At 34.2% G+C, this 13,882-nt stretch overlaps 1 protein-coding gene across 1 annotated transcript in view; it reads left to right on the top strand.

Moving 5' to 3' along the window:
* Positions 1 to 13,882, top strand: part of CEP290 (centrosomal protein 290) — a 90,045-nt gene that overhangs the window by 59,577 nt on the left and 16,586 nt on the right. The window contains exons 41-46 of the mRNA XM_032297149.1: positions 51 to 173; positions 5,458 to 5,603; positions 5,933 to 6,088; positions 8,703 to 8,826; positions 9,276 to 9,284; positions 12,915 to 13,049. Coding sequence (XP_032153040.1) covers positions 51 to 173; positions 5,458 to 5,603; positions 5,933 to 6,088; positions 8,703 to 8,826; positions 9,276 to 9,284; positions 12,915 to 13,049 — 693 coding nt within the window. The remainder of the gene's footprint in view (positions 1 to 50; positions 174 to 5,457; positions 5,604 to 5,932; positions 6,089 to 8,702; positions 8,827 to 9,275; positions 9,285 to 12,914; positions 13,050 to 13,882) is intronic.

The following is a 13,882-nucleotide window of genomic DNA, read 5'->3' as shown; positions in this document are numbered from 1 at the left end:
TTTGTTTCATATTTATTTGTAAAAATACAAAAATACATTTTATTTTTTAGGGCAAACCCCTGATAGATAATAAACAACGTGTAATTGAAGAACTCCAAAGAAAAGTTAAAAAACTAGAAAGCCAATTAGAAAGAAAGGTGGATGAAGCAGACCTAAAACCTATGAAAGAAAAGGTATGTGAAGAAACCTACAGACTAATATGCTTAAGGGAGTGACAGAGTAAGTTAAATATATAGTTGATTAACATTAATATACTGCCTTAATTTGAGGATTTGGCTGTATTAATTCTGCATTTTGAGGACTATAAGTAGTATTAGATAACGTAGTGAAGTATAAAACAAGTTTCTGTTCTGTAGAAATTTACAGTCTACTTGAGGAGACACCTGTAATGTAACTCTTATTTGGAAATTACTACATCAATTCCATTCATCTTTTTTACATTAGAGTAACTCTAAGGTACTTACATATTCACATCTTACATATTCAACTGTGTATCATTTCTCCCCAAAGTAATCATTTACACAGGTTGGTGTTTTTCACTTTTGGAATAGAAAGATAGGCATTTTAAGACCTCAGCTTGAACCCAGATATGTCCTTTTTATCCTTCAGGAGACTAGGCTCTTATTTCTGATAGCAAAGTGATTTGGAATATATTCAGTATTTGCAGTAATAATCAGTAACCAATCTGCTCATAGATTAACTCTGGGAGAAATTTCTTAAAATTTTATAGGTCATAATCAACTGTTTTGTAATAAAAATTACTGATTGAAATAATCAACCATTCAAAAAACTAAAATAGGCTAAAATGTATGTAATTAAATTTGTTATGGACAATAAATTGGAGATAACTTGGTAAGATTCAAAACACCAAAAGTGAACTGGGAAATGTTGGTGTTAGTAGTAATATTTACCCTTGAAGAAAATCAGTATGGAGTAGCTATGGTTAGGAAAAGTTTTTATTATAAAATTTACCCAGAAAATATTCAATATCTATAAAATAATTTCAATAACATGAAAATGGAAAAGAAAATTCTGTCTTTAAAGGCATTAAATAGAAGATATGTAATGGAATTCAAATGTCTTAATAGAGTATAATACTCCAGAATTTATTTTCTATAAAAATTCGTTAATGTCAATGTAATTTTGATGACACTATTTGCATGGAGTCACAACATGCTTGCTGTCAGAAGCTTTGCTGGTGAAAACTGTAAGATCAAAATGTCCTTACTCTTTCGGATTTCCATCTTTGCTAACCCTCTAATTAGGGATAGGCCTAATCTTATCCTTAAATGGGGATATGTTAGAAACTGGTATGTTTGTTCCTAACTGGTATGTTTCTATACCAGTTTTTAATCTGATTTCTGTCAGAATGCTTTATAAGCCTTGTGGCTTTGCCTGGACTCTTCTATGCTTCAGGTTATTTGGCTTATTTATTCAGTTTATCCCTCCTTAAAGTGGGAATAATAGTATCTGTATTGCCAATTTCTCAAGATTATTTTACAATAAAATGAAATGATATGCGGAAGTCTTTTGTAAGCCATCACGTCAATAATAGTATAAGGTATTGCCACTAACTGGAAAGAGAATACAGGGGTCAATGCCCGATATTAAAATTAGTATTCAGGAATCTAGTGAGAACATTTTTTCAGATTCTTTAGTGGTTGGGCATTTCTAATTTATACTAAAGAAATACTTTCATATTGTTCGGAAATTTTAGTACTTTTTTCTCTGTAAACAGCATTTGTAGTCTACTTATGTAACAAAACCCACCCCTGGGCCTTGAATTTCTTTCTCCGTAGCATTTATTACTATCTTAACATACTAGACATTTACTTGTCTGTATGTTCATCTTTTGTTTTTTCTTATTAGACCATCAGCTTTGATGGCAGGAACTTTGCCTGTTATTACTTATTGTTGTATTCCCAGCACCTAGAACAATCCCTGGCACATGGTAGATGCTCTGTATTTGTTGAATGAATGTAAATTTTTAAATGTTGTAATAGTATTATTCTGAAATCCATACATATGAAGCTTTTGGTGCAGAAAACATGAAAAGAGAACTACTCTCCTATCATCCAATCTTTTCCCCTCTTCCCCTTCAGTCTAGAACATACTTGTTTTGGAAAAAGTGCTCAAACCATGTGTTTCTCCTGTCCTCAAACCATAACAACAGTCAGTGCAAAAGACTTCTCTGATCCCAAAATATGTGGGGATTCCTCTGCATCAGCAAGCAAGCAGTCGGTTTGGCAGCAGACACCAACTGGGTGTCATCTAGTTCAATTCACTATCTGCCTGGAGATAGTGTCAGATCCCATAGAGATCTTGTTTCAGATCCAGTTCCAAGTCAGGCCTCCATGACTTCTGGAGTTCTCACACGCTAGCCCCCAGCTTTGGGTTTAATTTGCTGGAGTGGCCCACAGAACTCAGGGAAACATTTACTTACATTTACCAGTTTATAATAAAGGTTATTACAATGGATAGAGGTTAAGAGATGTATAAGGAGAGATATGGGGGAAGGGATATGGAACTTCCATACCCTTCTGGGGTGCCACCTTCCTCTAGGAACCTCCACATGTTCAGTTCTCCAGAAGCTTTCTGAGCCTAGTCCTCTTGGGTTTTTAGGGAAGCTTCAAGACATCAGTATTTCTTCTCCCTAGGATATGGGGCAGAATCCCCTTGTATTATGGTTTTATGACCCACATTCAGAAAAACAGGGGACGATTACCTGCCTTAGGGCAGGTGAAAGAAGGGCAGGAGAAGGTCAGAGAGACTCTTTTTTCTTAGGTCTGCTCCAGAGGCCCAGCACACTCAATATTATAACTAAAGATGATGATAAGTGCTTTGGGAGTTATAAGCCAGGAACCACTAACCAAAGCCTATATGTTATAACACCACAGTACTCACAGTACTGTTCACCTTTGTTGTTTTTCTACTTATTTTTCAATTGTTTTTTCAGTCTTGCTTCCCTTAATCTTAATTTAGCAGGTAATGCCAGGTGGGATAGAATTGTCAAAACCCAATAAAGTGCTGGGTGCTGCAGGATTATTTAATTACATACCTGCTGTACTCCCAGAAATGTAAATACCAGTATGGGAGTACAGAAAAATTCTTGTACATATTTCAGAAAAAATGAAATTAATAACTATTAACCACATAGTGAAGTTTTTACTTTTTTTTTTTTTTGAGATGGAGGTTTGCTCTTGTCACCCAGGCTGTAGTGCAGTGGCGTAATCTCGATCTTGGCTAACTGCAACCTCCGACTCCCTGATTCAAGCGATTCTCCTGTATCAGCCTCCCGAGTAGCTAGGATTACAAGTGTCTGCCACCATGCCCGGCTAATTTTTATATTTTTTGTAAAGATGGGGTTTCACCACGTTGATTAGTCTCGTCTCAAACTCCTGACCTCAGGTGATCTGCTGGCCTTGGCCTCCCAAAGTGCTGGATTACAGGCGTGAGCCACCATGCCCAGCCTGAAGTTTTTATATTTTTTAAAGGGCACTTATTAGCCAAATTAAATAAGGTAAAAAAATTGATTAGTATTAGAGAAGAGAATTGGAGAATATTGTTCTCCATTATTTGAGAAGATCATTTTGATAAGACAACTAATTTTAGTTGAGAATTTGGCTTTATTTCTTATTTTTTAATTTTTTTGAAACGATATCTTACTATGTTGCCCTGGCTGGTCTTGAACTCTGGGCTCAAACAGTCTTCCTGTCTTGGCCTCCCAAAGTGCTGGGATTACAAGCATGAGCCATCGCACTGGGAATTTGACTTTAAACCATGGTTCTCAACACTTTCAAGTTCACACATTCTCTTTAATCAAAAATATAATGTTTCATAATGTCCCCTTGACTGTTACAATTGAAATTCAGTTAATATAAACTCTACCTACTTATGTAATTTCAAAAATATCATTATGAATGTCCTAAATGAAATATATACTGGGAACATAAAAAGAATATTCATATTTCAACATGTAAATGCTTTGACATGACTACGTTGGAAAATATGATTAATTAATCATGGTTTGCATCTTCATTAATGTGATTTCAAAGCTACAAATGTAGACTGACACAAATGTGTTCTATTGGCAACTCATGGGTCATGATGGTATTGCCATTTGTAATTTGATTTCCAAAGTGGTAAACAAATTGTTGGTATAGTTCTCAGCAAAACAATGTCTATAATCTTACTTTTTATGAGACCGTTGTATTCCTAGAAAACTTAGTATATAGTAAAACCATTAAAACATTACTTAATGTGTGAGTTGGAGATAAATTCTTAGCTCAGACTATTGTAAGCAGAATGTTTTGCCGTATGAATATCCAGTGGAACATTTGAAAGTTGTTCAGTGCATAGGACTATTCTGCTTTGGATAGGCTTTCTTTGGCTCCTTTATCATAGATATAATAAACCATGACACTTACCTCTTGAAATGCCATAATTCCTTTCCATTTCATTTTTTTTTTTAGCACTTACAACTAGCTAACTTACTACAAAATAGATTTAGATTTGTTTCTTGTTTTATTATCTGCAGTTTGCTCCCTTCTCCCCAATCCACCTAACCAACTAGCATCAACTAGATAGTAAGATTCGTGAAGATACAGTTTTTTATCTTATTTAGTCATTGCTTCTGTTCCTGGTACCAAGAGTAGTACTTGGCACATGGTTAGCACTAAACAGATATCTGTCATTATGAGTGAAGTAATGTGCATTGAAGACTTGAAGGGGCTCTGATGGTAGGAAATTGTCATGGGATAACAGATGAGGTTGGTCATTTGTACAGAGGATTCTTGTTAGAAGCTTAGTATAGTCATGATTGTATTAGAATCTTCATTTAAAGACTCCTTAAGGGTATTGGCATTAGTCAGAACTGTCTCCCAGAATTTTATTTGTCTTGTGATAGAATAAACCATAATTAGCCTAAAGAGCAGTTTTCCTAGTAGCTTGGTATGCCTGAAGATTCTAGGCATTATACAGGTTGAATATCTCTGATCCCAAAATCTGAAATCTGAAATGCTCCAAGATACAAAATTTTTTGAGCAACAACATGATGCCACAAGTAGAAAATTCTTAAGTGACCTCAGATGATGAGTTGCAGTCAGAACACAGTCAAAACTTTGTTTCATGTACAAAATCATTAAAAATATTGTATAATACTACCTCCAAGCTATGTGTAGAAAGTGTATATGAAACATAAGAGAATTCTGAGTTTGGTCTTGGGACCCATCCCTAAAATATCTCAGTATGTATATGCAGATATTCCAGAAATTTTAAAAAAAAATCTGAATTTCAAAACACTGCTGGTCCCAAGCATTTCAAAATGAACATATTTACAAATATTCTCTAGGAAATAGCAGTTTACAATTTTTCTTGGAAAATTTTAATTGATAAATCTTAAAGAAAAGTTAAAATAATAATTGTTAACTTTCCTACTTCCTTTGTTTTTGTTTACAGAACGCTAAAGAAGAATTAATTAGGTGGGAAGAAGGTAAAAAATGGCAAGCCAAAATAGAAGGAATTCGAAACAAGTTAAAAGAGAAAGAGGGAGAAGTCTATACTTTAACAAAGCAGTTGAATACTTTGAAGGATCTTTTTGCTAAGTGAGTTTGAATATCATTATAAAACTGGTTATATGTGTAAAATTCTTTAATGACCTGGAAATTATGTAGCTTTATCATAGTTAATAATATGAGAAATGGTCTAGTTTAAATGATCATTTATTATCTATGATTTACTTTTTATTTTCTTTAAAATGGGTTTTAAATATATTTTAACAATTATAAATGGATTTTCCTGTGATTTTGTTATAAATTAGCTTCTGACAAACACAGGATGATATAATTTTTATATGTTGATTTGGTAATGAGTGCGCAATTGAAAAGCCAAACACTGAATGGTATGTTTCATGATTCTATATTAAATTCCACAGAGCTGATAAAGAGAAACTTACTTTGCAGAGGAAACTAAAAACAACTGGCATGACTGTTGATCAAGTTTTGGGAGTACGAGCTTTGGAGTCAGAAAAGGAATTGGAAGAATTAAAAAAGAGAAATCTTGACTTAGAAAATGACATACTGTATATGAGGTAAGCTATTATGTGGAAATGTGCTACCCATTATAATGAAGAAAAACTGGTTGACCCGTAGAAATTGAAATAATAAATGTATGTTGTCTTAAGTTTGGGTTATGTTGTCTTTTCCCATGTGAATTGAGCTATTTCTGGTTCTTTGTATGACACATAATTTTGGATTGTATTTTTGACCTTTTGAATATTATATTGTGAGACTCTCGTTCTTGTTTAAATTCTATGGAAAAATGTAGATATTTTTGTTTCAGCATGCAATTGGTCTAATTAGGTTAAGGCCACAAGTTCCAACCTCATGTCTGTGGGCTGTGGTTTTAATATTAGTTGCATTTTCAACTAATATTAAAGCCTTTACAATACTCTTCATATCTGTCCTGCCTGTATACCTCTCAATTAATGGTCCGGTATGTGGGCTAGGTACCATTAGTTCAGTTCTGAGAAACTGGTATTCTCATTAGGATAGATCCATACATGTGCAGCTCAAGAGTGAGCCCAGAAGTTCATAAGTGCCTCTGTTTCTGCCCTCTCTCTGATACTTTGTTTCCCTAGGGATTTCCATTTGTGTCTTTAGTTAACCACTGATGCTGTGTACTTCGGAGTTGCACACTTCTGCAGCCGAGCAAGCAAGAGGAGGGTAGAAAGAGGAAGAAAAAAACTACTTTCACCTTACCCTTTTAGTGTTATAGCTCTACCAATTGGAGAAGATTTCTCTCCCCAAAAATAGTAGCTCCTGTGGAGTTCCCATTGCAGCCTCTATTACCACTACTGTGGGGTGGCTTAAGGGTTGGGGCATGAAAGAAAAGAGGAAAAAAATAATGAGGTATTTTCAAATTCTGAGTGTTAAAAGATTCCCTTTCTCTTTACTTGAGCTAGAACTAGAAGGTTTACCTGGAGCTCTTTCCATCAGTGCAGATACCCATCTTCAGGTTTCAAATAATGTTGTCTTCAGGGCAGGCAGAATAAAAGAAAAGGTAAATTTATCACTTGCTTGCTGCTACTTTAAATTTTGGTATTCTGTTGTAATCTGCCTTCCACTCCTTTGCGGAGTCCTCAAAGGGTTGCTGCATGCAATTAGGAGAGAGAAAATTGAATATATTTACTCCATTGTACCTGGAACCAGGCCCCCCCTGTCGTGCATCACCCATGTCATTTCTTTGCAGAGCCTTTGAGATTTTGTGAGTATGTGTTTTGCAATCTCTTTCCAAGCTATATTTTCTGATACAGTCATGGTCGTGAAAAGCAAAATAAAATCATGTGCTAACATTTAAAACTTTTTAATTTTCTATAGTCCTAACAACAACTAAAACTATTTAATCTTCTGTTTCACTCATTTCTTCCAAGGTAAACTTAGGTTGGTTTTACCTAATTTGCTATTTCTCCTTCTTGGCATTTACAAATGATCTGTAATCGTATCATGATCCTTGTAAAGGGCTAGTATCTACCTGCAACATTTGGATGTGACAGTATTTACCCTTTATAACACTGTTTCCATTAATCTCCAAAAATTATCATAAATTTGTTTGTGTTAATGTCTGTTTACTGTTGTGTCATTATGAATGTGATGTGAATATATGAAGTTGAACTTATTTAAAGGAGCACTCTCAGGAGCTTCAAATCCACATTCTTTTCTTTTCCTTCTAAGTTACTGTTTCTTAAATCTTTAGAATTTTCCTTGATAGGGAAGAAACAAATTATTGAGGAATTTTTCTTTCTCTTAACATCTGTTAATAGTTACTGTTCAGCAGTGGATTTACCCTCCTTGTTTTTCTTTGTCTAAACATATGTTCAAAACAAGACACTTTTCTTCTTCTTTGCAGGTTTTACAAGGATCAAATCATTTTAGTTTTGAAACCTTTTATTACTTTTAGAGGCTTTTTTTTTTCTCTAATAATATGAGTTTGTGTAGGCCGAAGTAGTTGGAGACTATAGAAACCATTGAATTTGTCTTCTCTCTGAACTCAAGTTCGAATTTCTAAATTTTATGAATCAGATCTAGGTATTAAAGGGGAGGGGAATATCAAAGAGGAGAACCCTCGCAGAGATAAGAGACAAGAGTAAATTTCATGTATGGCTAAGAGTAGATTTGTATTTACCTAAGTAAAGGTAGACTCCTGGACAGTAAGGCTGGCTAGATGTGGAGGTGCCACTCAAAGAGGGTTTTGTAGGTCAGGCAAATGTATTTAGACTTGAAGTGTTAAATTATTATCTGGAATCCTTAAGGGTCTTTTTAGATCCTTAAGCTTCTTGAGAAGACCATGGATATTATACAATTATTATATAATATTTTAAAATAGTATTTTTGTTTAACTATCTTATGTAATTCCATATAAATAGATTCATGTTCTTTAGAAATGGTAATGTATTTCATTACATCAATATATACTTTTTGACTCACCATTTAAAGGAGCCCTTCAGTGAATGCTCTGAGAAGTAGAGGATTGTTTTATAATACTAATTGTGATATCCTAATTTATTTTTTGTAAAGTTTAGAAGGTTCGAAGAATTTTAAAATAGTGTTAATAAACACATTGCACTTTTCTATCTTGTATTTTTATATAGTATAACAGAGAAAAGTAGAAATGTGAATAGTAAAGAGCCTGGTTTTTGTTCATAGGGCCCACCAAGCTCTTCCTCGGGATTCTGTTATAGAAGATTTACACTTACAAAATAGATACCTCCAAGAGAAACTTCATGCTTTGGAAAAACAGTTTTCAAAGGATGCATATTCTAGGCCTTCAGTAAGTGTATATATTTTTTGTTTTTTCTGTGTTTAAATGCATAAAAGTGAAATCAACTTATTTCTTAATCTGGCCAAAAGTATTACAGCTTTCTCCTTAATAGTAATACAGTAAATGCAACTTTTATTTTTACCAGTGATGAATAATAATATAATTCTTTTTAACATAATAACAATAGACTTAAGATTCTTAAGCTTTGCATAAAACTCATGAATGAATTCTAGAAATTTTAATTGTGTAGTTATCACTGTGTATTTTGCTGTGGCAACAGTATACAGTTAAATAAAACAGGAAAACATGTTCTAGGACTGTTTCCATTCAAATATTTATGGTATAGTTTTAGTTTATAAAAACTCATTAATCATTAATGTAGAATTATTTGTTGGATTTTTTTTAATACTTAGTGTATTTCTTTTTCTTTTCATGGTTCTTCATTCTTCCACCTTAAGCAGAATCAGGTATGTGACACAACTATGTTTTCATTGCTTGTAACCATTATTAATAAATACAAGGCCTGATATTTTTCACAAAAGAAACACTTTGTTGAGAACCAAAAAAGATCATAGCAACACTCAGAATTAAAAATGGGAAGAGAATAGGTGCCAAGAATTACTCACATAATTGGGTACTGAGAAATATTCTGTGGTATTACAGTAATGATGAAAAATACAAATCAGAAAATATTGTAGATCTTATTGAGTTAAATAAATCTGAGGCAAGACCAAATAGTAAAGTCAATTTACATCAACAAATGGTAGCAGATTGTAACTCCTTTTTTGAAAATGAATCATGATCCTAAGGTGATAAAATTAATCAAGAACGTTGTCAAAATGATAAACAGGAACATAAAAATGAGGAAGAGAATAAGATAGGCAAGAGTGAGAAAAGAAAGACACACATAGCTGAAGATGTCAGTCACAACAACTACAGGGATCCAGAAAAATCTGCTATGGAGGACTGTGATTATGTGACAGTTGCTGATGCCGTGGATCAGTGTGCTGAAGGTGATGCACAGGCAGGTGATGAAACTGATGCGCCAGTCCAGCCACGGAAGGACACATCCCTGGTTTGGATACATGGCCATCCTTTCTTTGTTAACTGAATTTTCTTATAGTAAGTAGCTTACATACATATATAGTGCAAAAGGGAAAGTGTGTAAGATTTAGAAAAACCATTAACTATTAGTAAGCTTTATCTGAAGCTCTTTTGACTAGTTCCTACAAAAATTAGTGAATATGCATTTTCTAATTTGGTTTAGTGCTTTTTTTTTAATAATTGGTGTTCACTTAATATCATATTAGATAAATGAATAGCAAAAATAAGGCACTTAAGAGGTGATTGTTTTGCCTTAGAAATTTCTAATGCATCTATCTATATTTAGAAGTAAGATCTCACTACAGTGAATTATATCAGTAAAATTTTGTTACAGTGTTGTGCAACATCCTAAGATATATGGCATGTTCCTTTCATGGCTTTTCTGGCCATGTTTTATAACAGATACTTTTATGAGATATTGCATATGTTGCTGTCTATATTGTGTTAGGCTCAGGCAGGATGCTGTGGCTTACTCCTGTAATCCCTTTGGGAGGCAGAGGCAGGAAGATTGCTTGAGGCCAAGAGTTTGAGACCAGCTTGGGCAGCATAGCCAGACCCTCTCTCTACAAAAGATTTAAAAATTTAAACAGAAGTAGTAGAACACATTTATAGTCCTAGCTGTTAGGGAGGCTGAGGTGGGAGGATCATTTGAGCTCAGGAGTTTGATGTTACATTGCCCTATTCCACTCCAGCTTGGGCAATGGAGTGATACCCTGTATCTAAAATAATAATAATGATAATGATAAATGGTGTTAGGCTCTATGCCTAAGCATATTTTTCACGTAAGCTGGGTAAAGTGGCTCATGCTTACAATCCCAGCACTTTGGGAGGCCAATGTGTCAGAAGCACTTGAGGCCAGGAGTCAAAGACCAGCTTTGAGAGACCCCATCTCTACCAAATACCATAGGTATTTATCATTTGCTGAATCAAATAGGTACCACAAAAGAGAAGAAGTTAGGGAGACAGAAGAGCCCAGGGACAGGGAATTACAGGTGTCCATGTCTGAAATAACCTTAAAAGTTATCCTGTCTAGTGCCTTCATTTATAAAATGTGAAAACTGACAACCTTGTAAGTGGTAGAATTTGCCTGGTATTAACCTAATAGTGGTAGCATTTGAATGTATACTTGAGCTTTCTTAGAAAGTGGAAATGTATTCCTGTGATTTACATACAACAACAAAAATGTGTATCTTCTTTTTTTGCCACTGCATATATGCATATGCATACACTTCTCAAACAAAAATCAGATGGACACATGCAGTCTGGATCTAAAAGATGTTATAAAGTCCTATATAATAGGTATTTTATAATTATAAATTTTAAGACCCATAATGTTGGTGGAATAACTGACTTTACAGCCCGTTAAGCCAATAGAGACTGAAGGGAATACCGGAGAAGAAAAGAAAGTTGTGCTGAATAATTTTTAAAAATTATTTCATATGATGCTTATAATAGTCCTGTGAGGTAGGTGGTATTCTAATTTATAGAAAAATGCATAGAAAAATATAATTAAGCACAGTTTAAAAAAATAAAATTTAGAATGACAAGTAACAATAAACATAACTAATAACCCAGTGTAGATTCAGGTCAGAAGAAATGCAAATATAATATTGATGGGTTTCAAAGGAGGGAACTGTTATTTTAGCTCAAAGAATGAAGGAAAGCTTTCTGAAGAAGGAAAGAATTAAGTCAGTTCTTTTGTAGCCTAGTATATTCATTTGCTAAGGTGGCTGTAACAGACTCCTACAGATTTGGTGGCTTAAACAATAGAAATTTATGGTCTTAGTTCTGGAGACCTAGAAGTCCAAAATCAAGATGTAAGCAGGGTTACTTTCCTCTGAACAATATGAGGGAAAGATCTTTCCCAAACCTCTCTCCTTGGCTTATAAATAGCCATCTTTTCGCTGTCTCTTCAATCATCTTTTTTCTGTACATGTCTCTGTGTCTAAATCCCCAAATTTTTCCTTTTCATAAGGATAGCAGTCATAGTTGAATAGGGTTTACCCTAAAATCTCATTTTAACTTGATTACCTCTGTAAAGACACAGTCTCCAGATAAAGTCACATTCTGAGGTATTGGAAGTTACGACTTTAATATATAAATGTTTAGGGTGAGGGGAACACAGTTTGACCCATAATGGTTAGATAACAATCATGCCCTACTTTGGACCAGCAAAACCACCATAAATTACTGAGTCCAGCTCAGCTGTAGAGACCCCCCACCCAGGCGGTGCTGAAGGCATTAAGAAGCAGAGACCCAGATAGAACAGCAAAGTGTGACTACCCAGGGGCCAACACCCTTCTGAGCCAAGAGCCTCAGGGGGCTGAGGGTCTCAAGCAGATTCTGACCCATGTAGTTAGTCTTTCTGAACAGGTGATTATTATTAACAAACGGGTGTTCTGTGTTTTCTCATAGAACCAAGATAAACAAGGTAGGCAGCTGGTGCCTGCTTAATCACTGATCAAGGACAAACCATAAAGTATTCTCCACAAGGAAGCCACAGGGGCACGGTCACATATCCCGTGCTTAAAGAATTGTTTTAAATGGTGTATGATATACATTTACTGTTTTGCCACTTTAGAATGCCCCAAGTAGTTTTCCACTCGGGTGCTGGGGAGGGGGGCGCACTGTGGTTGTTTTCGGTACCATCATTCGTCTTAGCAAACAATGTAATTTTATCATACACTTTGCAGTTCTCAACAATAAATCAGCCTAACCATTATGAAATTATACATGAAGGCATTATATGTATGGACATTATTAAGTCATACTTAACTTTGCTTCCATTTTAATTAAACCATACTACCTTATCTTCTGCAAGTTTTGTATTATTTTTGGCTTTATTATTTTTGGCTTTCTCCAGAACACTGATTTTCTCATATTCCTTTGAGCGAAAAAAACTTACCTTTTGGCAGTATTTTCTTATCTAGTATGTCTTTTCTGGCTTTTATTTGTTAGACTTTTAAAATATTCCTAATTTTGTTTTTCTGAAGACTTCAGGAATAGAGCCAGATGATCATTGTCAGAGAGAACAGGAGCTTCAGAGGGAAAACTTGAAGTTGTCATCTGAAAATATTGAACTGAAATTTCAGCTTGAACAAGCAAATAAAGATTTGCCAAGATTAAAGGTAAATTTAATGTTTTTTATTATAGTTAGGAAATCTAATACCTAAGACTTTTTCCTTAGTTGTTATGTTTACTTATATTAGCTTATTAAGAAGTCAGAAATGCATTTTCCTAAAATATCATAGTGATGGTATACTTTATACATTTGCTCTTTAATATTTATTTGTTGAAGGCTTACTTTGTATCAAGCACCTCCAGGTGCTGGGAAACAGCAGTCAAAAAATTCCTTACACTCATAGTACTTAGGTTCTAGTGGAGGAGACTGACAATAAACAAGTCACTAGATAGTATGTCCTCTGATATTAGTCCTAAGGAGAGAAATAAGCATGATTGGTGTAAAGAGTATGGGGAGCAGGAAGGTTTTAATTTAAAATAGGATAGTAAGGGAGGTCTTCCTTAATAAGATGATATATGAACAGAGAGCTAAGGAGAGGTAAGGAAGTGGGTCATACAGATATGAGAAAAAGAATTACAGACAACAGAAATAGCAAGTTCAAATATCCTGAGGTAAGAAGATACATGGTATATTTCATTAAAAGTTATCACACTGTAAAATAGAATTTGTTTCTTTTAAAAATTTTACTTTGTTCTGTTATTAGTAACAATTTTTTAATCTTTGGTTTTATGGGAATCTTATTTATAGGAATCCTTTTTTCTCTTGGCTAATTGCTTCAGTTCTGTTTTCTAATCTAGAATGTTAGCAATCTGTTAATTCCACTGATAATGATATAATTAAGCTATGTCCTGTCTCACACTATTTATTTATTCATTAATTTATTTGAGAGCAGTAAACTGCCATTTTTTTCTGTCTTTTTTTTTTTTTTTTTTTTTTGGT

This window comes from Sapajus apella, unplaced genomic scaffold, assembly GCF_009761245.1.
Source record: "Sapajus apella isolate SASKATOON/1434 unplaced genomic scaffold, GSC_monkey_1.0 scaffold2, whole genome shotgun sequence".
Classification (NCBI taxonomy): Eukaryota; Metazoa; Chordata; class Mammalia; order Primates; family Cebidae; genus Sapajus; species Sapajus apella.
This window is presented reverse-complemented; position numbering and strand designations above follow the sequence as displayed.